We start from the raw sequence: 25,638 nt of genomic DNA on the forward strand, positions 1-25,638 counted from the left end.
TAACCACACACGTCCACATGTGCCACAAGCACACACATTAGGAATTTCAACACTCCTCACACTATACACCAAGACTACATTTCATTCAAACTTGATCTACTTCTACCCAAACCTCAGAAAAAGTACATTATGACAAAGAACATGTTAAAGATAGCCTGGTGCTAAAGATGACAGAAAACATTTGCAGGTCTGGTTAGTGCTTTGAGACAGGCTGCAGGTCTCGTTAGTGCTTTGAGACAGGCTGCAGGTCTGGTTAGTGCTTTGAGACAGGCTGCAGGTCTGGTTAGTGCTTTGAGTCAGGCTGTAGGTCTGGTTAGGGAGGGGTTTGAGACAGGCTGTAGGTCTGGTTAGTGCTTTGAGACAGGCTGCAGGTCTGGTTAGTGCTTTGAGACAGGCTGCAGGTCTGGTTAGTGCTTTGAGACAGGCTGCAGGTCTGGTTAGTGTTTTGAGACAGGCTGCAGGTCTGGTTAGTGCTTTGAGTCAGGCTGCAGGTCTGGTTAGGGAGGGGTTTGAGACAGTCAGGCTGTAGGTCTGGTTAGGGAGGGGTTTGAGACAGTCAGGCTGTAGGTCTGGTTAGGGAGGGGTTTGAGACAGTCAGGCTGTAGGTCTGGTTAGGGAGGGGTTTGAGACAGTCAGGCTGTAGGTCTGGTTCTGGGTTTGAGACAGTCAGGCTGCAGGTCTGGTTCTGGGTTCGAGACAGTCAGGCTGCAGGTCTGGTTCTGGGTTCGAGACAGTCAGGCTGCGGGTCTGGTTCTGGGTTCGAGACAGTCAGGCTGCGGGTCTGGTTCTGGGTTCGAGACAGTCAGGCTGCAGGTCTGGTTAGGGGTTCGAGACAGTCAGGCTGCAGGTCTGGTTAGGGGTTTGAGACAGGCTGCAGGTCTGGTTAGTGCTTTGAAACAGGCTGCAGGTCTGGTTAGGGGTTTGAGACAGCAGGTCTGGTTAGGGAGGGGTTTGAGACAGTCAGGCTGTAGAGGTCTGGTTAGGGAGGGGTTTGAGACAGACAGGCTGCAGGTCAGGGGTTTGAGACAGACAGGCTGCAGGTCAGGTTAGGGGTTTGAGACAGACAGGCTGCAGGTCAGGTTAGGGGTTTGAGACAGACAGGCTGCAGGTCAGGTTAGGGGTTTGAGACAGACAGGCTGCAGGTCAGGTTAGGGGTTCGAGACAGTCAGGCTGCAGGTCTGGTTAGGGGTTCGAGACAGTCAGGCTGCAGGTCTGGTTAGGGGTTCGAGACAGTCAGGCTGCAGGTCTGGTTAGGGGTTCGAGACAGTCAGGCTGCAGGTCTGGTTAGGGGTTTGAGACAGACAGGCTGCAGGTCTGGTTAGGGGTTTGAGACAGCAGGCTGCAGGTCTGGTTAGGGAGGGGTTTGATACAGGCTGCAGGTCTGGTTAGGGAGGGGTTTGAGACAGTCAGGCTGTAGAGGTCTGGTTAGGGAGGGGTTTGAGACAGACAGGCTGCAGGTCAGGTTAGGGGTTTGAGACAGTCAGGCTGCAGGTCAGGTTAGGGGTTCGAGACAGTCAGGCTGCAGGTCTGGTTAGGGGTTTGAGACAGACAGGCTGCAGGTCTGGTTAGGGGTTTGAGACAGCAGGCTGCAGGTCTGGTTAGGGAGGGGTTTGATACAGGCTGCAGGTCTGGTTAGGGAGGGGTTTGAGACAGTCAGGCTGTAGAGGTCTGGTTAGGGAGGGGTTTGAGACAGACAGGCTGCAGGTCAGGTTAGGGGTTTGAGACAGTCAGGCTGCAGGTCAGGTTAGGGGTTTGAGACAGACAGGCTGCAGGTCAGGTTAGGGGTTTGAGACAGTCAGGCTGCAGGTCTGGTTAGGGGTTTGAGACAGTCAGGCTGCAGGTCTGGTTAGGGGTTTGAGACAGTCAGGCTGCAGGTCTGGTTAGGGGTTTGAGACAGCAGGCTGCAGGTCTGGTTAGGGGTTTGAGACAGTCAGGCTGCAGGTCTGGTTAGGGGTTTGAGACAGTCAGGCACTATATAGTGCACTACTTCAGACTAGAGCCCTATTCCCTATATAGGGAATAGGGTGTCATGTGAGAGACAGGAAATGACTGCTAGACATATAAACAAGGAATGTACATCCTATTTACAACTTGGGCCAGAACTTTTGTTGGTTTGTTTAGATTAGTTTTTAGCTCAGGTCAATATGGGGGGGGGGGGGGGGTATTGGGATAGGATGGTGAAGAGGAGACATGAAAGGTAGGAGAGAGTGTGAGTCAGAAAGGAAGTGGTTTGATGCAAATCCATTACGACTCTTGTTATAAATGGACTACACAGGTTTCACATACAGGAGTGTTTGCAAACAAACACGCCCACAAAGCCAGGTCCTGGCCGCAGCCGAGGTTCTAATGCAATTAGAATTTATCGGCTGTTTAAAATAGACAGGTTAACAGAAAGCTGCTTCAATAGGTTTAGTTCGCATGAGCACGGCTAACCTTAAAATAAATCTGGTGTGGTATCCATGACGAGTCTGATCCGCTGCGATAGGGATGGCTTCATGGTCAGGGTGACCTCATGGTCAGGGTGACCTATACCGATTGTATGATTAGATAGTCTTTATCTGATTGCAATTTGGTTATAGAAGCTCTTCTCAAACAGAGTGCAGGCCGGGTATGTTAGTGCACTAAATGGTGTCTGTCTATTGGCCTTTACCCAGCCTGCAGAACTGGTTGGAGTGACTTTGTCATTATTGTGTCTTTCATCACCCCATAGGCAGGTTGTGTACTGGTTGTATAGGGAAGACGTCTTTACCTGATTGCAATCTGGTTACGTGACTCAACCAAAAAAAACATAATTGAGACTTCATGTGTACAATTTAGCCTGCTGGACATGGTGTTCAGCATTCCTTGTCGATTTGGATTCAAAAGGTGGGAAAGGATGTGCATAAAGAGGTCAGTGTCTGAGTGTTATGTTACCATAATTGGTCTACTTGGGTGTGAAGCTACATCCCCAGGCCCAGGGTTGGTGTTAGTTTGAATGTCAGTGTTGTGTTGTTACCATAAATTGCCTTGTCTGAGACAGAACAGCCCATAGGGCAGAAGCCCATCTCCTGTTTCTGTAGCATGAGGTAGCTTGATGTACAAGTACACTCCCTAGACAGGACACTAGTCTATCATTTGCCATAGATATACATTCTATTACAAGTATTATGCCATAATCTATAGCATTTATAGCCATCATTGTTAATTATCTCCTGTATGGAGTGTGCAGCAGGTGTGTGTGTGTTGCACGGGTCAACTGTTCACCCGCCGGCAATTGTCAACAACCCATCCGCAACCGCCCCGCTATATACAGTGGGGCAAAAAAGTATTTAGTCAGCCACCAATTGTGCATGTTCTCCCACTTAAAAAGATTAGAGAGGCCTGTAATTTTCATCATAGGTCAACTATGACAGACAAAATGAAAAACAAATTCCAGAAAATCACATTGTAGGATTTTTAATGAATTTATTTGCAAATTATGGTGGAAAATAAGTATTTGGTCACCTACAAACAAGCAAGATTTCTGGCTCTCACAGACCTGTAACTTCTTCTTTAAGAGGCTCCTCTGTCCTCCACTCGTTACCTGTATTAATGGCACCTGTTTGAACTTGTTATCAGTATAAAAGACACCTGTCCACAACCTCAAACAGTCACACTCCAAACTCCACTATGGCCAAGACCAAAGAGCTGTCAAAGGACACCAGAAACAAAATTGTAGACCTGCACCAGGCTGGGAAGACTGAATCTGCAATAGGTAAGCAGCTTGGTTTGAAGAAATCAACTGTGGGAGCAATTATTAGGAAATGGAAGACATACAAGACCACTGATAATCTCGATCCTGGGCTCCACGCAAGATCTCACCCCGTGGGGTCAAAATGATCACAAGAACGGTGAGCAAAAATCCCAGAGTAGGGACCGGGTAGAAAATAAAATAACTCCATGCAACATTTCCAAATGAAATCATTTTGACCAGTTCTAAGGGAATTCAAATCTGTGAAACAACCCAACATGTTTTTGACAACATTTCAGTTCGGCTTGGATGCATATTTTATGTGGTTGAAATATAAATCAGCATTTATGATGCTGATAAAGATTTCACCTTCCCTAACCATGCATTCTTTCTCTCAACATGCTGAAAGAAAGAAATAATATTTCTCCACTCCTGTTTGAGTCCAAATGTACATTTGGTGTATCATCTCGCTGCAAGAAATGCTTAATTCTGCAGGAGTTAATGTTAAGGCAATGTGAGAGGCTATAGACCTACAGTCAGAGTCCAGATGTCAGTTTCCATTTAACCCATCTGAACAGTACAGTTCCTTGACCTGTCCTATTTGAAGTTACAGTCTTGTGACTGTTGAATTTGTATAGAGCCTCAATCATCACACATAACATCTTTCCCAAACATCAGGCTGTTCTGTTTTGGCCCTCCCTGTTCCCAAAACATTTGGCACTTGTACAGATAGGACCTAAAGTTTAGGCTAACACACAAATGCCAGAAAAAAAATTAATGAAAGAAAAACCTCAATGTAGCCTATCGATATGAATTGCACATGGATTTGTTATGCATTGGTTGTCTTTATTCAACCTGCCCGCCCTTCATCCACACAACATTTCATGACCCTAAACCCGCTTGCACAGCGGATATAACCGCACATTAGTGCCAGGGGCGGCAGGTAGCCTAGTGGATAAAACATTTTATTCTATGTGTGTGTGTGCGGTCGGCCTACCTCCTGTGTAGTGCGAGCGGCAGGTTTGTCCTGGTGGTTGGCCAGTATGAGGAAGGGCAGGGTGCAGAGCTGGGGGTGCTGCAGGGCAGAGTGGAGCTCAGTGCGGGCCAACTCCAGGTCCTCGTCTGTGGAGGCGCTGTCCAGGATGAACACCACTCCCTGGGAACCCTGGTAGTACCGCGACCAGTACTTCTTTATCGAGTCTGCTCCTGGAGAAAAAGACAAACGGCTGTATGCATGAGCACAGGGATGGATGCTCACACACACACACAAACGCACGCACGTACACACGTACACACACACACACACACACACACACACACACACGCACGCACGCACACTGACACCCCACACAATTAGTAGTACCACCAGTTCAAATACTTCAATTAAATCAGCTCCTTCAATTGATAGACAGGCCCCCACACATGCTATACACAGACAAGCACACACATAATATGAAAACACACAGACATGTTCTCTTGGCACTGGCTCCAGTATGATTTCAAATTATAACACACTGTCACAAGCTATTACAATACTCTTAGTGCCAGTCACAACCAAACTGGTTTTTAACCGTTAGCTTCAAGAGGCTCGTTCTACATAATTCAATTGTAGGTTGATAATCCAGCAAATAAAATGGATACCTATGAGCGACAGAGACCTCCAGCAAGAAAAGGGGAAAAATGCTATGAATTTCAACATTGTTTCAATTGGAATACGTCTGGAGAACATTTTCCAAATGCTTCTACCCTCCTTTCATAAGATCTTTGTGGATAGCGTATTGTGTTTTTAAGACCTCGGGACTGCCAACTTTTAGCCTCCTGCTCTGTTGCGCTGGGGGCCGGTGGGGAAATTACACGTCTGTCTAAATGAAGTGTGTTCAACACAAAAAAGAAGTTTGCATCCCAAATGGAACACTATCCCCTGTATAGTGCACTACTTTTGGCCAGACCCCTATCACATCCTGGGTCAAAAGTAGTGCACTATAAAAAAAAAAGGGGAATAGGGTGCATTTGGGACGCACACAAAGATTATCTTTAAAGGAGAAACAACTCAGAGCACATTAAAGCAGTTCCCTATGAGAGCCACTCTACAGCACAGTTCAAATGAACTTTATTTTACAATGAACATATGGTTCCTTTTCTGCACAACAATTTGGGGGTACAAAAGACTCACCAGGCAGGGCATGGCTTTGGTTAGAGTGAGTGACAGAGAGGGGGAATAGAACCACAACGTCGTAGGAATAAGGTCCATTATCAGGACCCGCATTGTTAAATTACTCTCACTGAGTGTGGCTGGAAAAACAACCACTTATTTTTATGAAATCTAAAAGAGAAAGAGGCCATGGTTTAACTCTTCCATCTCTGGGGCTATAGGAAAAGTGGACCTGACTGTAATTTAACCACGCCCACCATCATCTCTCATTAGGGTGTTATTCATTAGGGAATCAAACGGAAGAAAACAGACAAACAGGGAGGGGCTACCTAGACTTGTCCAACAAGAAACACTTGTTTTAATGTTCCATTGCAAAGCCCTTTAAAACATTTTGCCCTAATGAATACGATCCAGGCGTGTTTATGGCTGATTCCGCCCCTCATTACAAGTGTTTACAGACGATTAGCCTACTACTCTGAGAATCCATTAAAAACTCCATCCCCCAACTTGACCATTATGCCTGCTCAAGAAATGGAGTAATATTGCGTGGGAGTATGAGCTGAAACAGCTTACAGATGAACTATTACGTATCAAAACACCTCAAATAATTGTGTGGGGGGGAATGGGGGTTAGAGGAGGGGTAGGAAGTTAAGTCTTAACTAGACCGTATTATCAAGATGAATCTATTGCTCAAGAACAGATGCTGAAAAATCTGCCAAGCATAAGAGCTTGGCTATCCATCACTACCGTGGCCTGAGAAACAATGTTGAAACCAATGTTCAAATAATCTTGCTGAGGGGTCTTTTACAGGCTATTAGGACATCAACAAGCCTCCCATACACTCATATAAGACCACTGGCTATTGTGTGTGTTCATCTCCCTCTCTATTTATATACAGAGGTATGTACATACAGTTCCAGTTTGGACACACCTACTCATTCCAGGGTTTTTCTTTCTTTTTCACATTGTAGAATAATAGTGAAGACATCAAAACTATGAAATAATACATATGGAATCATGGAGTAACCAAAAGAAAGTTAAACAAACCAAATATATATTTTATTTTTCAAAGTAGCCGCCCGTTGCCTTGACAGCTTTGCACACTCTTGGCATTCTCTCAACTAGCTGCATGAGGTAGTCACCTGGAATACATTTCAATTAACAGGTGTGCCTTCTAAAAAGTTAATTTGTGGAATTTTTTTCCTTTTTAATGCATTTGATCCAATCAGTTGTGTTGTAACAAGGTAGGGGTGGTATACAGAACATAGCCCTATTTGGTAAAAGACCAAGTCCATATTATGGCAAGAACAGCTCAAATAAGCAAAGAGAAATGACAGTCCATCATTACTTTAAGACATGAAGGTCAGTCAATATGGAATATTTCAAAAACTTTTAAAGTTTCTTCAAGTGAGCTGCAAAAACCATCAAGCGCTATGATGAAACTGGCTCTCATGAGGACCACCACAGGAAAAGTTAATTGGAGTTACCAGTCTCCGAAATTGAAGCCCAAATAAATGCTTAAAGTAACAGACACATCTCAATGTCAACTGTTCAGAGGAGACTGCGTGAATCAAGCCTTTATGGTCAAATTGCTGCAAAGAAACCACTACTAAAAGGACACGAATAAGAAGAGACGAGCAATGGATATTAGGTGGAAATATGTCCTTAGGTCTTATTAGCCCAAATCTGAGATTTTTGGTTCCAACCGGCATGTCTATGTGAGATGTAGAGTAAGTGAACGGATGATCTCTGCATGTGTGGTTCCCACCGTGAAGCAAGGAGTGTCTGTGATTTATTTAGAATTCAAGGCACACTTAAACAGCATGGCTACCACAGCATTCTGTAGTTAGTCACCATCCCATCTGGTTTGTGCTTAGTGGGACTATAATTTTCAAAAGGACAATGACCCAACACCTCCAGGCTGTTTAAGGGCTATTTGACCAAGAAGGAGAGTGATGGAGTGCTCTTTTCAGATGACCTGGACTCCACAATCACCCGACCTCAACCCAATGGTTGAGTTGGACTGCAGAGTGAAGGAAAAGCAGCCAACAAGTGCTCAGCATATGTGGAAACTCCTTCAAGACTGTTGGAAAAACATTCCAGGTGAAGCTAGTTGACAGAATGCCAAGTGTGCAAAACTGTCATCTTGGCAAAAGGTGGCTACATTGAAGAATCTAAAATATATTTAGATTTGTTTAACACTTTTTTGGTTATTACATGATTCCATATGTTATTTCATAGTTTGATGTCTTCACTATTATTCTACAATGTAGAAAACAGTACAAGTAAAGAAAAATCCTTGAATGAGTCGGTGTGTCCAAACTGGTACTGTTTGTATGTACAAAACTATGTGGACACCCTTTCAAATGAGTGGATTTGGCTATTTCAGTCACACCCATTGCTGACGTGTATAAAATCGAGCACACAGCCATGCAATAGCCATAGAACATTGACAGGAGAATGGCCTTACTGAAGAGAGTGACTTTCAACATGGCACAGTCAGTCAGTTCGTCAAATATTTCCCTGCTAGAACTGCCCCGGTCAACTGTAAGTGCTGTTATTGTGAAGTGGAAACACCGGGCTAGGCCCCTTAGTCCTAGTTAAGGGACATTTTAATGTTACAGGATACAATGCCATTCTAGATGATACTGTGCTTCCAACTTTGTGGCAACAGTTTGGGGAAGGCCCTTTGCCGTTTCATCATGACAATGCCCCCTTGCACAAAGCGAAGTCCAGAAAGAAATTATTTGTCAATATCGGTGTGGAAGAACTTGACTGGCCTGCAAAGAGCCCTAACCTCAACTCCATCGAACACCTAAATTGGACTGCCGACTGCGAGCCAGGCCTAATCGTCCAACATCAGTTCCCGACCTCCCTAATGCTCTTCTGGCTGAATGGAAGCAAGTCCCTGCAGCAATGTTCCAACATCTAGGGGAAAGCCTTCCCAGAAGAGTGGAGGCTGTTATAGCAGCAACGTTGCAACATCTAGGGGAAAGCCTTCCCAGAAGAGTGGTGGCTGTTATAGCAGCAACGTTGCAACATCTAGTGGAAAGCCTTCCCAGAAGAGTGGAGGCTGTTATAGGAGCAAAGGAAGGGGGACTAACTCCATATTAAGGCCCATGATTTTGGAATGAGATGTTCAACAAGCATATACTTTTGTGTACATATACTTTTGGTCATGTACAGCAGATTAAGAACCCCCACCCCTTTCCCTCAGAACAGCCTTAATTCATTGGGGCATGGACTCTACAAGGTGTCGTAAGCGTTCCACAGAGATGCTGGCCTATGTTGACTCCAATGCTTCCCACAGTTGTGTCAAGTTGGCTGGATGTCCTTTGGCCGGTGACCCATTCTTGATACACACAGGAAACTGCTAAAGGTGAAAAAATCAGCAACGTTGCAGTTCTTGACACAAACCGATGCACCAGGCACCTACTACCATACCCTGTTTAAAGGCACTTACATGTTTGGTTTTGCCCATTCAGTTTCTGAATGGCACACATACACAATCCATGTCTCAATTGTCTCAAGGCTTGATTGAGCCAGTGGGTAGCAGATTGAAGTTAATTTAACAAGTGACATCAATACGTGATCATATATTTCCCTTGGGTAGTCTACAGTTGAAGTCGGAAGTTTACATACACTTAGATTGGAATCATTAAAACTCGTTATTCAACCACTCCACAAATGTCTTGTTAGCAAACTATAGTTTTGGTAAGTTGGTTAGGACATATACTTTGTGCATGACACAAGTTATTTTTTCCTACAATTGTTTAGACAGATTATTTCACTTATAACTCACTGTATCACAATTCCAGTGGGTCAGAAGTTTACATACACTAAGTTGACTGTGCCTTTAAACAGCTTGGAAAATTCCAGAAAATTGTGTCATGGCTTCATCCGCTTCTGATAGGCTAATTGACATCATTTGAGTCAATTGGAGGTGTACCTGTGGATGTATTTCAAGGCCTACCTTCAAACTCAGTGCCTCTTTGCTTGACATCAGGGGGAAATTAAAAGAAATCAGCGAAGACCTCAGAAAAACAATTGTAGACCTCCACAAGTCTGCTTCACCCTTGGGAGCAATTTCCAAACGCCCTAGGGTACCATGTTTATCTGTACAAACAATAGTACGCAAGTATAAACACCATGGGACCACGCAGCTGGCATACCGCTCAGGAAGGAGATGCTTTCTGTCTCCTAGAGATGAACGTACTTTGGTGCGAAAAGTGCATATCAATCCCAGAACAGCAAAGGACCTTGTCAAGATGCTGGGGGAAACAGGTACAAAAGTATCTATATCCACAGTAAAACAAGTCCTATATCGACATAACCTGAAAGGCCGCTCAGCAAGAAAGAAACCACTGCTCCAAAACTGCCATAAAAAAACAGACTACGGTTTGCAACTGCACATGGGAACAAAGATCGTGCTTTTTGGAGAAATGTCCTCTGGTCTGATGAAACGAAAATAGAACTGTTTGGCCATAATGACCATCGTTATGTCTGGAGGAAAAAGGGGGAGTCTTGCAAGCCGAAGAACACCATCCCAACCATGAAGTACGGGGGTGGCAGCATCATGTTGTGTGGGTGCTTTGCTGCAGGAGGGACTGGTGCACTTCACAAAATAGATGGCTTCATGAGGCAGGAAAATTATGTGGATATATTGAAGCAACATCTCAAGACATCAGTCAGGAAGTTAAAGCTTGGTCGCAAATGGATCTTACAAATGGACAATGACCCCAAGAATACTTCCAAAGTTGTGGCAAAATAGCTTAAGGACAACAAAGTCAAGGTATTAGAGCGGCCATCACAAAGCCCTGACCTCAATCCCATAGAAAATTTGTGGGCAGAACTGAAAAGCTTGTGCGAGCAAGGAGGCCTACAAACCTGACACAGTTACACCAGCTCTGTCAGGAGGAATGGGCCAAAATTGACCCAACTTATTGTGGGAAGCTTGTGGAAGGCTACCTGAAACGTTTGACCCAAGTTAAACAATTTAAATGCAATACTACCAAATACTAATTGAGTGTATGTAAACTTCTGACCCACTGGGAATGTGATGAAAGAAATAAAAGCTGAAAGAAATAATTCTCTCTACTATTACTCTGACATTTCAAATTCTTAAAATAAAGTGGTGATCCTGACTGACCTAAAACAGGGAATTTTTACTAGGATTAAATGTCAGAAATTGTGAAACACTGAGTTTAAATGTATTTGGATAAAGTGTATGTAATCTTCTGACTTCAACTGTATGTCATGGACAGATCAGGTGTTTTGTCCACTCAGTGTATATATGTAACTTTAGACGAACAGAAAACATGACTACAAGCCAGTTTACCAGAAAACATATTGCATTACAATCACGTGTGACGATAACAGAAACCACATTTTCCACAAATGGTATGACATCATGCATGGTGTGAGATTAGTATTTTCAGATGCCTGAGCCACAGACTTGCTGGCTGCTACCCGCTGTCTACTACCCACCGACTGACTGGCTGTCTGCTACCCACCGACTGACTGGTTGTCTGCTACCCACCGACTGACTGGCTGTCTGCTACCAACCGACTGGCTGGCTGTCTGCTACCCACCGACTGACTTGCTGGCTGCTACCAACCGACTGACTGACTGACTGGCTGCTACCCGCTGACTGGGTGGCTGCTACCCGCTGACTGCTACCCACCGACTGGCTGGCTGGCTGCAACCCACTGACTGACTGGCTGGCTGGCTGGCTGCTACCCACTGAATGACTGGCTGGCTGCTACCCACTACACGCCGGCTGGCTGGCTGCTACCCACTACACGCCGGCTGGCTGGCTGCTACCCATTGAATGACTGACTGGCTGGCTGCTACCCACTACACGCAGACTGACTGGCTGGCTGCTATCCGCTGACTGACTGGCTGGCTGCTATCCGCTGACTGACTGGCTGGCTGCTACCCGCTGACTGACTGGCTGCTACCCACAAGCTGGCTGGCTGGCTGGCTGCTACCCACAAGCTGGCTGGCTGGTTGCTACCCACTGACTGGCTGGCTGGCTGCTACCCACTGACTGGCTGGCTGGCTGGCTGGCTGCTACCCACTGACTGGCTGGCTGGCTGCTACCCGCTGACTGGCTGGCTGGCTGCTACCCGCTGACTGGCTGGCTGGCTGCTACCCGCTGACTGGCTGGCTGGCTGCTACCCGCTGACTGGCTGGCTGCTACCCGCGAGCTGGCTGGCTGGCTGGCTGCTACCCACAAGCTGGCTGGCTGGCTGCTACCCGCTGACTGGCTGGCTGGCTGGCTGCTACCCGCTGACTGGCTGGCTGGCTGCTACCCGCTGACTGGCTGGCTGGCTGCTACCCGCTGACTGGCTGGCTGCTACCCACAAGCTGGCTGGCTGGCTGGCTGCTACCCACAAGCTGGCTGGCTGGTTGCTACCCACAAGCTGGCTGGCTGCTACCCACTGACTGGCTGGCTGGCTGGCTGCTACCCACTGACTGGCTGGCTGGCTGCTACCCACTGACTGGCTGGCTGGCTGCTACCCGCTGACTGACTGGCTGCTACCCACAAGCTGGCTGGCTGGCTGGCTGCTACCCACAAGCTGGCTGGCTGGTTGCTACCCACAAGCTGGCTGGCTGGTTGCTACCCACAAGCTGGCTGGCTGGTTGCTACCCACAAGCTGGCTGGCTGGCTGGCTGCTACCCACTGATTGGCTGGCTGGCTGGCTGCTACCCACTGACTGGCTGGCTGGCACCCGCTGACTGACTGGCTGCTACCCACAAGCTGGCTGGCTGGCTGGCTGCTACCCACAAGCTGGCTGGCTGGTTGCTACCCACAAGCTGGCTGGCTGGTTGCTACCCACTGACTGGCTGGCTGGCTGCTACCCACTGACTGGCTGGCTGGCTGCTACCCACTGACTGGCTGGCTGGCTGCTACCCACTACACGCCTACTGGCTGCTACCCACTGGCTGGCTGCTACCCGCTGACTGCTACCCGCTGACTGCTACCCACTGGCTGGCTGGCTGGCCGCTAAACACTGGCTGGCTGGCTGGCTGCTACCTACTGGCTGGCTACAACCCACTGACTAGCTGGTTGGCTGGCTGCTACCCACTGGGTAGCTGGCTGGCCGCTAAACACTGGCTGGCTGGCTGGATGCTACCCACTGACTGGCTGGCTGCTCCCCACAGACTGGCTGCTACCCACAGACTGGATGGCTGGCTGCTACCCACAAGCTGGCTGGCTGGCTGGATGCTACCCACAAGCTGGCTGGCTGGCTGGATGCTACCCACTGACTGGCTGGCTGGCTGGATGCTACCCACTGACTGGCTGGCTGGCTGGATGCTACCCACTGACTGGCTGGCTGCTACCCTCTGACTGGCTGGCTGGCTGCTACCCACCGACTGGCTGGCTGGCTGGCTGCTACCCACTGGCTGGCTGGCTGGCCGCTAAACACTGGCTGGCTGGCTGGCTGCTACCTACTGGCTGGCTACAACCCACTGACTAGCTGGTTGGCTGGCTGCTACCCACTGGGTAGCTGGCTGGCCGCTAAACACTGGCTGGCTGGCTGGATGCTACCCACTGACTGGCTGGCTGCTCCCCACAGACTGGCTGCTACCCACAGACTGGATGGCTGGCTGCTACCCACAAGCTGGCTGGCTGGCTGGATGCTACCCACAAGCTGGCTGGCTGGCTGGATGCTACCCACTGACTGGCTGGCTGGCTGGATGCTACCCACTGACTGGCTGGCTGGCTGGATGCTACCCACTGACTGGCTGGCTGCTACCCTCTGACTGGCTGGCTGGCTGCTACCCACCGACTGGCTGGCTGGCTGGCTGCTACCCACCGACTGGCTGGCTGGCTGGCTGCTACCCACCGACTGGCTGGCTGGCTGGCTGCTACCCGCTACACGCCTACTGGCTGCTACCCGCTGGCTGGCTGGCTGCTACCCACTGACTGGCTGGCTGGCTGCTACCCACTGACTGGCTGGCTGGCTGCTACCCACTGACTGGCTGGCTGGCTGCTACCCGCTACACGCCTACTGGCTGCTACCCACTGGCTGGCTGGCTGGCTGCTACCCGCTGACTGCTACCCACTGGCTGGCTGGCTGGCCGCTAAACACTGGCTGGCTGGCTGGCTGCTACCTACTGGCTGGCTACAACCCACTGACTAGCTGGTTGGCTGGCTGCTACCCACTGGCTAGCTGGCTGGCCGCTAAACACTGGCTGGCTGGCTGGCTGGATGCTACCCACTGACTGGCTGGCTGCTCCCCACAGACTGGCTGCTACCCACAGACTGGATGGCTGGCTGCTACCCACAAGCTGGCTGGCTGGCTGGATGCTACCCACAAGCTGGCTGGCTGGCTGGCTGGCTGGCTGGATGCTACCCACTGACTGGCTGGCTGGCTGGCTGCTACCCACCGACTGGCTGGCTGGCTGGCTGCTACCCACCGACTGGCTGGCTGGCTGGCTGCTACCCACCGACTGGCTGGCTGCTACCCACCGACTGGCTGGCTGCTACCCACCGACTGGCTGGCTGCTACCCACCGACTGGCTGGCTGCTACCCACCGACTGGCTGGCTGCTACCCACCGACTGGCTGGCTGGCTGGCTGCTACCCACCGACTGGCTGGCTGGCTGCTACCCGCTACACGCCTACTGGCTGCTACCCGCTGGCTGGCTGGCTGGCTGCTACCCACTGACTGGCTGGCTGGCTGCTACCCACTGGCTGGCTGCTACCCACTACACGCCTACTGGCTGCTACCCGCTGGCTGGCTGGCTGGCTGCTACACACTGACTGGTTGGCTGGCTGCTACCCACAGACTGGCTGGTTGGCTGGCTGCTACCCACAGACTGGCTGGTTGGCTGGCTGCTACCCACAGACTGGCTGGTTGGCTGGCTGCTACCCACAGACTGGCTGGTTGGCTGGCTGCTACCCACAGACTGGCTGGTTGGCTGGCTGCTACCCACAGACTGGCTGGTTGGCTGGCTGCTACCCACAGACTGGCTGGTTGGCTGGCTGCTACCCACAGACTGGCTGGTTGGCTGGCTGCTACCCACAGACTGGCTGGTTGGCTGGCTGCTACCCACAGACTGGCTGGATGGCTGGCTGCTACCCACAGACTGGCTGGATGGCTGGCTGCTACCCACAGACTGGCTGGATGGCTGGCTGCTGCCCACAGACTGGCTGGATGGCTGGCTGCTGCCCACAGACTGGATGGCTGGCTGCTGCCCACAGACTGGCTGGCTGGCTGCTACCCACAGACTGGATGGCTGGCTGCTACCCACAGACTGGATGGCTGGCTGCTACCCACAGACTGGATGGCTGGCTGCTACCCACAGACTGGATGGCTGGCTGCTACCCACAGACTGGATGGCTGGCTGCTACCCACAGACTGGATGGCTGGCTGCTACCCACAGACTGGATGGCTGGCTGCTACCCACAGACTGGATGGCTGGCTGCTACCCACAGACTGGATGGCTGGCTGCTACCCACAGACTGGATGGCTGGCTGCTACCCACAGACTGGATGGCTGGCTGCTACCCACAGACTGGTTAGCTGGCTGCTACCCACAGACTGGCTGCTACCCACTGCCTGGCTGCTACCCACTGACTGGCTGCTACCCACTGATTGGCTGCTACCCACTGACTGGCTGCTACCCACTGACTGGATGGCTAATACCCGCTGACTGGCTGTCTGTCTGCTACCCACTGGCTGCTAGCCACTGACTAGCTGGCTGGCTGCTACCCACTGGGTGGCTGGCTGGCTACTACCTACTGACTGGCTGGCTGGCTGGATGCTACCCACTGGCTGGCTGGCTGGCTACTACCTACTGACTTGGCTGGCTGGCTGGATGCTACCCACTGACTGGCTGGTTTCTACCCACAGACTGTCTGGCTGGCTGGTTTCTACCCACAGACTGGCTGGCTGGCTGGCTGCTACCCGCTGACAGGCTGGCAGTCATCTACCCGTCGACTGGCTGGCTGCTACCCAACGACTGGCTGACCGGCTGGCCGTCTTCTACCCGCCGACTGACCGGCCGCTACCCGCCGACTGACCGGCCGCTACCCGCCGGCTGGCCGGCCGCTACACGCAGGCTGGCCGGCCGCTACCCGCCGACTGACCGGCTGGCCGGCCGCTACACGCCGACTGACCGGCTGGCCGGCCGCTACACGCCGACTGACCGGCTGCTACACGCCGACTGACCGGCTGCTACACGCCGACTGACCGGCTGGCCGGCTGCTACACGCCGACTGACCGGCTGGCCGGCTGCTACACGCCGACTGACCGGCTGCTACACGCCGACTGACCGGCTGCTACACGCCGACTGACCGGCTGCTACACGCCGACTGACCGGCTGGCCGGCTGCTACCCGCCGACTGACCGGCCGCTACCCGCCGACTGACCGGCCGCTACCCGCCGGCTGGCCGGCCGCTACACGCAGGCTGGCCGGCCGCTACCCGCCGACTGACCGGCTGGCCGGCCGCTACACGCCGACTGACCGGCTGGCCGGCCGCTGACCGGGTTGCCACACGCCGACTGACCGGCTGCTACACGCCGACTGACCGGCTGCTACACGCCGACTGACCGGCTGCTACACGCCGACTGACCGGCTGCTACACGCCGACTGACCGGCTGGCCGGCTGCTACACGCCGACTGACCGGCTGGCCGGCTGCTACACGCCGACTGACCGGCTGCTACACGCCGACTGACCGGCTGCTACACGCCGACTGACCGGCTGCTACACGCCGACTGACCGGCTGCTACACGCCGACTGACCGGCTGGCCGGCTGCTACACGCCGACGACCGACCGGCTGACACGCCGACTGACCGGCTGCTACACGCCGACTGACCGGCTGCTACACGCCGACTGACCGGCTGCTACACGCCGACTGACCGGCTGGCCGGCTGCTACACGCCGACTGACCGGCTGGCCGGCTGCTACACGCCGACTGACCGGCTGGCCGGCTGCTACACGCCGACTGACCGGCTGGCCGGCTGCTACACGCCGACTGACCGGCTGGCCGGCTGCTACACGCCGGCTGACCGGCTGGCCGGCTGCTACACGCCGGCTGGCCGGCTGCTACACGCCGACTGGCCGGCTGCTACACGCCGACTGGCCGGCTGCTACACGCCGGCCGGCTGGCTGGTTGTGTCCCAAATGGTACCCTATTCAGTACATAGTGCACAACTTTTTTTTTTTTTTACCAGAGCCTGATGGGAATAAGGTACCATGTGGGACACAAACACTGGTATGGTCTGCACTAGAGCATCAGGTCTACAGTAGAGCATCAGGTCTACAGTAGAGCATCAGGTCTACAGTAGAGCATCAGGTCTACAGTAGAGCATCAGGTCTACAGTAGAGCATCAGGTCATACCAGATCATCAGGCAGTTCTACACCAGATCATCAGAGCTGAGAACTCCTTCCCTGGTGCGATCCACCGACCTGGTAGATGGGGTCTTTCAGGTATTGTCTATCGCAATTTATCTTTACAATTCCTCACATCCTGTTTACTCAACTCCTTGTCAACTGTATTGGAGAAGGTCCCCCCCCCCTCGGACCTTCTTTTGGGGAAAGAGGTGTGCGTGGAGAGATGATGTGAGGAATTTAGCAAATATTAAATAGAGAAACAGCCATGGACTGACAGATCACACACAGCATGATGTCATTATCCCACTGACGGGAAACAGGCTGTGAGGAATCCCTCTCCTTTGAACTCCCATATCATCTCTCCTAAAGCCACGAACAGACCGAAAACATCTCAGAGACCAACCAAAAACATCTCAGCCAGACGAACCAAAAACAATACAATCCCTAGCAGACAGACACGACTACTGTCAGGGAGATAAAGACAGAGAGCCAAACAGAAACATTACCAGTGCTGCATGACCTGGTGACCTGCAAACATCTCCCGTATCAGATTCAAACACAGTCCTGTCTCCCTAACTCCCAGAGACACCAAATTATTCATTATTTAGTGACGGAACTAAAAAGACAAAACAGCCCCCCCCCATCCTATTGACCACATCCGACTGACAAAATCGTCCAGCAGACATGGATTATGGTGGGTCTTTTCCTTAACATTTCAGCACATGCCTTCTTCGAAACATCGGTTTGGTCCCTACAGAAAAAAATATTTGGAGTAGGCCAAATACACTGATTACAAAGTGTGCGACTTTGATAGTTTTTTACAAATTTATGGACTGTTACTTTGATGAACTATTACCTTGATGGACTGTTACTACCTGTACCATGTAGGTAACGGTCCTTTTTGGGCTGTCGGTCTCCAGCTCTTAACTGCCGGACAAGAGACTGAATGTTCCCAGCCTCAGGTAGCTTCCAAATTGGCACCCTATCCCCAATTTAGGCTGAATTTTTATTTTTTTATTTCACCTTTATTTAACCAGGTAGGCTAGTTGAGAACAAGTTCTCATTTGCAACTGCGACCTGGCCAAGATAAAGCATAGCAGTGTGAACAGACAACACAGAGTTACACATGGAATAAACAATTAACAAGTCAATAACACAGTAGAAAAAAAATGGGCAGTCTATATACAATGTGTGCAAAAGGCATGAGGAGGTAGGCGAATAATACAATTTTGCAGATTAACACTGGGGTGATAAATGATCAGATGGTCATGTACAGGTAGAGATATTGGTGTGCAAAAGAGCAGAAAAGTAAATAAAAAAATTAAAAAAACAGTATAAAAACAGTATGGGAATGAGGTAGGTGAAAATGGGTGGGCTATTTACCAATAGACTATGTACAGCTGCAGCGATCGGTTAGCTGCTCGGATAGCTGATGTTTGAAGTTGGTGAGGGAGATAAAAGTCTCCAACTTCAGCGATTTTTGCAGTTCGTTCCAGTCACAGGCAGCAGAGTACTGGAACGAAAGGCGGCCAAATGAGGTGTTGGCTTTAGGGATGATCAGTGAGATACACCTGCTGGAGCGTGTGCTACGGATGGGTGTTGCCATCGTGACCAGTGAACTGAGATAAGGCGGAGCTTTACCTAGCATGGACTTGTAGATGACCTGGAGCCAGTGGGTCTGGCGACGAATATGTAGCGAGGGCCAGCCGACTAGAGCATACAAGTCGCAGTGGTGGGTGGTATAAGGTGCTTTGGTGACAAAACGGATGGCACTATGATAGACTGCATCCAGTTTGCTGAGTAGAGTGTTGGAAGCCATTTTGTAGATGACATCGCCGAAATCGATGAATCACATCCGGCCATGATTGGGGGTCCCGTAGGGCGGCGCACAATTGGCCCTGTGTCGTCAGAATTTGGCCGGGGTAGGCCATCATTGTAAATAAGAATTTGTTCTTAACTGACTTACCTAGTTATATCAAGGTGAAATAAAATACACAACTTTCCACCTGGTCAAAAGTACGGCTCTAAATAGGGAATAAGGAGGTATTTGGGACGTGGATTCAGAACAGCAGCTAGGGGAACCCTGTCTGGAACTAAGGGAGAGTCCCTGTCCACATCAATGATGTCATGTAGCCCACTCCCCACACACATATACAAACAAACACAGAAAGCACTTACACATTACTGCCTCTCTGACCCAGACAGTTGCACACCCAGCGGGCGAGTGACATTTGAGTGAAAGTGTTAGCTACTTCATTTGCGTGTAGTGTCTATCCGACACGTTGCTTTCTGCATCAAAGTGGAGAGATAACGATGACTCGTCTCTAGAGGTCGACCGATTATGATTTTTCAACGCCGATACCGATTATTGAGGACCAAAAAAGCCGATACCGATTAAAATCAGCCTATTTTTATAATTTTTTTTGTAATAATGACAATTACAACAATACTGAATGAACACTTATTTTAACTTAATATAATACATCAATAAAATAAATTTAGCCTCAAATAAATAATGAAACATGTTCATTTTGGTTTAAATAATGCAAAAACAAAGTGTTGGAGAAGAAAGTAAAAGTGCAATATGTGCCATGTAAGAAAGCTAACGTTTCAGTTCCTTGCTCAGAACATGAGAACATTTGAAAGCTGGTGGTTCCTTTTAACATGAGTCTTCAATATTCCCAGGTAAGAAGTTTTAGGTTGTAGTTATTATAGGAATTATAGAACTATTTCTATCTATACCATTTGTATTTCATATACCTTTGACTATTGGATGTTCTTATAGGTACTTTAGTATTGCCAGTGTAACAGTATAGCTTCCGTCCCTCTCCTCGCTCCTACCTGGGCTCGAACCAAAAACACAATGACAACAGCCACCCTCGAAGCAGCGTTACCCATGCAGAACATGGTCTCAGAGCGAGTGACATTTGAAACGCTATTAGAGCGCACCCCGCTAACTAGCTAGTCATTTCACTTCGGTTACACCAGCCTAATCTCGGGAGTTGATAGGCTTGAAGTCAAACAGAGCAATGCTGGATGCACAACGAAGAGCTGCTGGCAAAACGCACAAAAGTGCTGTTTGAATGAATGCTTACGAGCCTGCTGCTGCCTACCACCGCGCAGTCAGATACTTGTATGCTCAGTCAGATTATATGCAACGCAGGACACACTAGATAAACTAGCAATATCATCAACCATGTGTAGTTAACTAGTGATTATGAATGATTGATTGATTGTTTTTTATAAGACAAGTTTAATGCTAGCTAGCAACTTACCTTGGCATATTGCATTCGCGTAACAGGCAGGCTCCTCGTGGAGTGCAACGAGAGGCAGGTGGTTATAGCGTTGGACTAGTTAACTGTAAGGTTGCAAGATTATATCCCCCGAGCTGACAAGGTGAAAACCTGTCGTTCTGCCCCTGAACAAGGCAGTTAACCCACCGTTCCTAGGCCGTCAAAATAAGAATGTGTTCTTAACGGACTTGCCTAGTTAAATAAAGGTAATAAATAAATAAATAAATAAATAAAAACATTCAGCTAGCCAAGGAAAAATGTATTAACATTGTTTTAGATGCCTTGGGGGTTCGTATACAGTTGAAGTCAGAAGTTTACATACACTTAGGTTGGAGTCATTAAAACAACATTTTCAACAACTCCACAAATTTCCTGTTAACAAACTAAAGTTTTGGCAAGTCTACTTTGTTTACAGACAGATTATTTCACTGTATCACAATTCAAGTGGGTCAGAAGTTTACATACACTAAGTTGACTGTGCCTTTAAACAGCTTGGAAAATTCCAGAAAATTATGTCATGGCTTTACAAGCTTCTGTTAGGCTAATTGACATTATTTGAGTCAATTGGAGGTGCACCTGTGAATGCATTGCAAGGCCTACCTTCAAACTCAGTGCCTCTTTGCTTGACATCATGGGAAAATCTAAAGAAATCAGCCAAGACCTCAGAAAAAAAATGTAAACCTCCACAAGTCTGGTTCATCCTTGGGAGCAATTTCCAAACGCCTGAAGGTACCACGTTCATCTGTACAAACAATAGTACGCAAGTATAAACACCATGGGACCACGCAGTCGTCATACCGCTCAGGAAGGAGACGCATTCTGTCTCCTAGAGATTAACGTAATTTGGTGCAAAAAGTGCAAATCCCCAGAACAACAGCAAAGGACCTTATGAAAATGCTGGAGGAAACGGTTACAAAAGTATATATATCCACAGTAAAACGAGTCCTATATCGACATAACCTGAAAGGCCACTCAGCAAGGAAGAAGCCACTGCTCCAAAACTGCCATAAAATAAGCCAGTCTACGGTTTGCAACTGCACATGGGGACAAAGATTGTACTTTTTGGAGACATGTCCTCTGGTCTGATGAAACAAAAATAGAATGGTTTGGCCATAATGACCATCGTTATGCTTGGAGGAAAAAGGGGGAGGCTTGCAAGCCGAAGAACACCATCCCAACCGTGAAGCACGGGGATGGCAGCATCATGTTGTGAGGGTGCTTTGCTGCAGAAGGGACTGGTGCACTTCACAAAATAGATGGCATCACGAGGCAGGAAAATTAGGTGGATATATTGAAGCAACATCTCAAGATATCAGTCAGAAAGTTAAAGCTTGGTCGCAAATGGGTCTTCCAAATGGACAATGACCCTAAGCATACTTCCAAAGTTGTGGCAAAATGGCTTAAGGACAACAAAGTCAAGGTATTAGAGTGGCCATCACAAAGCCCTGACCTCAAGCCTATAGAAAATTTGTGAGCAGAACTGAAAAAGTGTGTGTAAGCAAGGAGGCTTTACAAACCTGACTCAGTTACACCAGCTCTGTCAGGAGGAATGGGCCAAAATGCACATAACTTACTGTGGGAAGTTTGTGGAAGGCTACCTGAAACGTTTGACCCAAGTTAAACAATTTATAGGCAATTCTACCAACTACTAATTGAGTGTATGTATGTAAACTTCTGACCCACTGGGAATGTGATGAAAGAAATAGAAGCTGAAATAAATCTCTACTATTATTCTGACATTTCACATTCTTAAAATAAATAAATCCTAACTCCTAACTTTTCACTCGGATTAAATGTCAGGAATTGTGAAAAACTGAGTTTAAATGTATTTGGCTAAGGTGTACGTAAACTTCCGACTTCAACGGCATATGGGGATATTCTGACATTGCTGGAGTGTGTATAGCCAGGGTTATGTTCAGTTACCACAGAATGGGAGAAAACTTTTTGAAACAGAGGAAGTCCCATCTATACTTGTCCAACAATACGACCCATTGCTTTTTAAAATAATTTTGCCCACTGAACTAGAAAACTTGAGTACCCAAACAACTTCAACAATGTGTTTCCATCATGAACGAAAATAGGTGAAGGAATTACCTCCGAGTTCCTTCACATTTAGAATGGCATTCTGGAATGGAACAGCTTTGATGCTAAAACCTAGAAAACAGAATGACATGTAAAGCTTCACACAGAGATATGGCAGACCTTAATAAGAGGCAAGAGAAAGGTGTTCCGCACGTCTTCAACACATGTAGGCCTGAAGCACATGTATGTGTTGTGAAAGGCTTAGAATTCTGTTCTTTCAGCAGGTAGGGAAGATGTCTGAATGCTCACCACATAACTACTGAAGCTTAAATGTGATATAAAAGTCATATAGGCCTAACTGTGTAAAGAGCATTTGGACTTGAAAAGTGATTTCTTCTGGTGAAGCGAGTCTCACCCGTAGTTGGCCCGATGTTGTCTGTGGCTTCACTGCAGAGTCTGGAGAGTAGACTGGTCTTCCCCGAGCCTGTGAGTCCAATACACACCAGGTCATACTCTGGTCTGGGAGACGGTGGTCCTTTACAGCACAGTGTCCTGAAACACTGGAGGTAGAAGGGAGAGACGGATGAAGAGGGACACAGAGTGAAAGAGAGATAAAAGGATATGGAAGATGGGGTGGAGGGGTGGAGAGAAGAGCTGCAGAGTTAGAGTAATAACAGGTCTGATGGCCAGAGCTAGAGTATCTGTGGAATCTGTGTTTTCGTGTTTGGATTCTACACCCACTGATCTACTCTGTGACACTACTGACGTCTGTTCTGCCACCGAGTACGCCACTCGCCACTCTGGAGACGTCGGGCAGGGTCACATCTGTTAACTCCATCTGTTTCCAGCCAAAGATCATGTAAGATCTGGAGAGGAGAGAAAAAAAAAAAAAGTCCTCTCTCCTCTTCGCTTTCATTTCAATCCTGTGACACACACAATCCTGTGACACACACAATCCTGTGACACACACAATCCTGTGACACACAATCCTGTGACACACACAATCCTGTGACACACAAATCCTGTGACACACACAATCCTGTGACACACACAATCCTGTGACACACACAATCCTGTGACACACACAATCCTGTGACACACACAATCCTGTGACACACACAATCCTGTGACACACACAATCCTGTGACACACACAATCCTGTGACACACCATCCGTCTTTGAACTTATAGAGCCAGTGTGCTAAGAGAGGATGCATTGAGGTACCATAGTATTAGTACAGGATGTTGTGAGTGAACGTGAACCTCCAGATGTGTTATGCAACATGGTCCAAGTCATTGAGGGACTGTTGCTCCGTCAACATGGAAGATCAAAGAAACCTCAATAGGGGCCTCCTATTGAAATAGAAACCAGGGAAGCTGGTCATGGTCTCACACCCGGTCTCATACACATGGTCTCGCACACAATAAGGACCCCATGGTGGTTATGTCATGTTTCTACACAACAAGCAATGTGCACCAGGTCTCTGGTCCTTTTAGTAGAAACAGATCCCAGATTCCTCACCTTTATCTGGGTGCTGATAAAGGAAATGACATGGGTCTGGTCAGCTAAGCAGTCTCCTGCTCATAGAAGAAACATCACATGTAAAACTGTAAGCTCAGCTCGAACCAGTAGCATGCGCTGCTCTATATAAACAATAGCCCACTGATCTCCCCTTGCGGAAGAAGATAAGACAAGACAAGCCTTTCATGTTGCACAGGTGTTGCACCGGATAAACATGTTCCTCATTGGTACCAATTACAGACCTGTGTGTGTAGCCTAGCAGAGTCTGAAATAGCAGCTTAAACAAATTGATCTTAACATTACATACACAGGAACAGACAAAAAAGGTAGGTCAGGTTGAGATTGAGAAAGTCGACATCGGTATACCATTCTCAGACTATGAGTGATAACAGCACAGACTCGGGGACAGTGTACTCCACCCATTGACTACTACACCATTACATGGGAAGAGACTGCCCTCTGGTGGTGATTTTAATTATTTTGAATACTTAATATTAGGAAGCTGTTCCTAATATTTAGTATACTCAGTGTATAGTGCTTTTTCTCACATCACTATTATGAGATGGGTGATGGCAGGACCAGTCTGGCACATAATCTCCTAAATATTACATGTTTATAAAGTAGTTCTAAATAAGATGGCAGGCTGCTCAGCTCGTTGTTACAAAGCAGACACAAGATGGTTGACAATACTACCGTTTTCAGAACAAATAAAACAAAAAATTCAAAACTAGACAAATTCTGATCGTCAACTACACGGAATTAGTTCAAATTTCCATTTTGTGAATTTGTTCATTATTTCAACTTCACCACCAGGTGGCATGTGCCAGCAAGTTCCTTCACTACTGCTCACGTCAATTTTTCCCTTTCCCTGATTGAACATTTCAATAGCCTACAAGATTAGATGAACAAGCTCCACTAGCCCTATATGGCAAGTTTCCAAACAAATATACAACTTGACGATGTTTGTATTTAGGAACTCATGGAGAGAATGAGAGTCGGGGGTAAGGAGCATGACCAACAACTTGAACCAGTCGATCAACAGCCATGACTCCTATCTGAGTGAGTCCTTGCAGACTCCTACTGCAGCCTTGCTATAAGAGATGGTTAGGAGCAACAAGACACACGCACATGTAAAATGTTGGTCCCATGTTTCAGGAGCTGAAATACAAGATCCCAGAAATGTATATATGCACAAAAAGCTTATTTCTCTCAAATTTTGTGCACATACAGGACCAGTCAAAAGTTGACACACCTACTCATTCAAAGGTTTTTCTTTATTTTTATGATTTTCTACATTGTAGAATAGTGAAGACATCAAAACCATGAAATGACACATGAAATCATGTAGTAACCAAATAAGAATTCAATAAAAATATATTTTAGACTCCTCAAAGTAGCTACCCTTTGCCTTGATGACAGCTTTGCACACTCTTGGCATTCTCTCAAACAGCTTCATGAGGAATGATTTTCCAACAGTCTTGAAGGAGTTCCCACATATGCTGAGGACTTGTTGGCTGCTTTTCCTTCACTTGGAGGTCCAATTCATCTATATTGGGTTGAGGTCGGGCGATTGTGGAGGCCAGGTCATCTG

The 25,638-nt window shown here is 48.4% G+C and overlaps 1 protein-coding gene across 1 annotated transcript in view; it reads right to left on the minus strand.

Moving 5' to 3' along the window:
- The window catches only part of LOC115105972 (ADP-ribosylation factor-like protein 15), a 122,929-nt gene that overhangs the window by 41,920 nt on the left and 55,371 nt on the right, over nucleotides 1-25,638 (minus strand). The window contains exons 2-4 of the mRNA XM_029628522.2: nucleotides 22,942-23,086; nucleotides 22,599-22,658; nucleotides 4,707-4,915 (exon numbers count right to left, since the gene is read on the minus strand). Of these exons, the coding sequence (XP_029484382.1) occupies nucleotides 4,707-4,915; nucleotides 22,599-22,658; nucleotides 22,942-23,086 (414 nt within the window). The remainder of the gene's footprint in view (nucleotides 1-4,706; nucleotides 4,916-22,598; nucleotides 22,659-22,941; nucleotides 23,087-25,638) is intronic.

The sequence above is a fragment of the Oncorhynchus nerka genome, linkage group LG22 (genome assembly GCF_034236695.1).
Source record: "Oncorhynchus nerka isolate Pitt River linkage group LG22, Oner_Uvic_2.0, whole genome shotgun sequence".
Classification (NCBI taxonomy): domain Eukaryota; kingdom Metazoa; phylum Chordata; class Actinopteri; order Salmoniformes; family Salmonidae; genus Oncorhynchus; species Oncorhynchus nerka.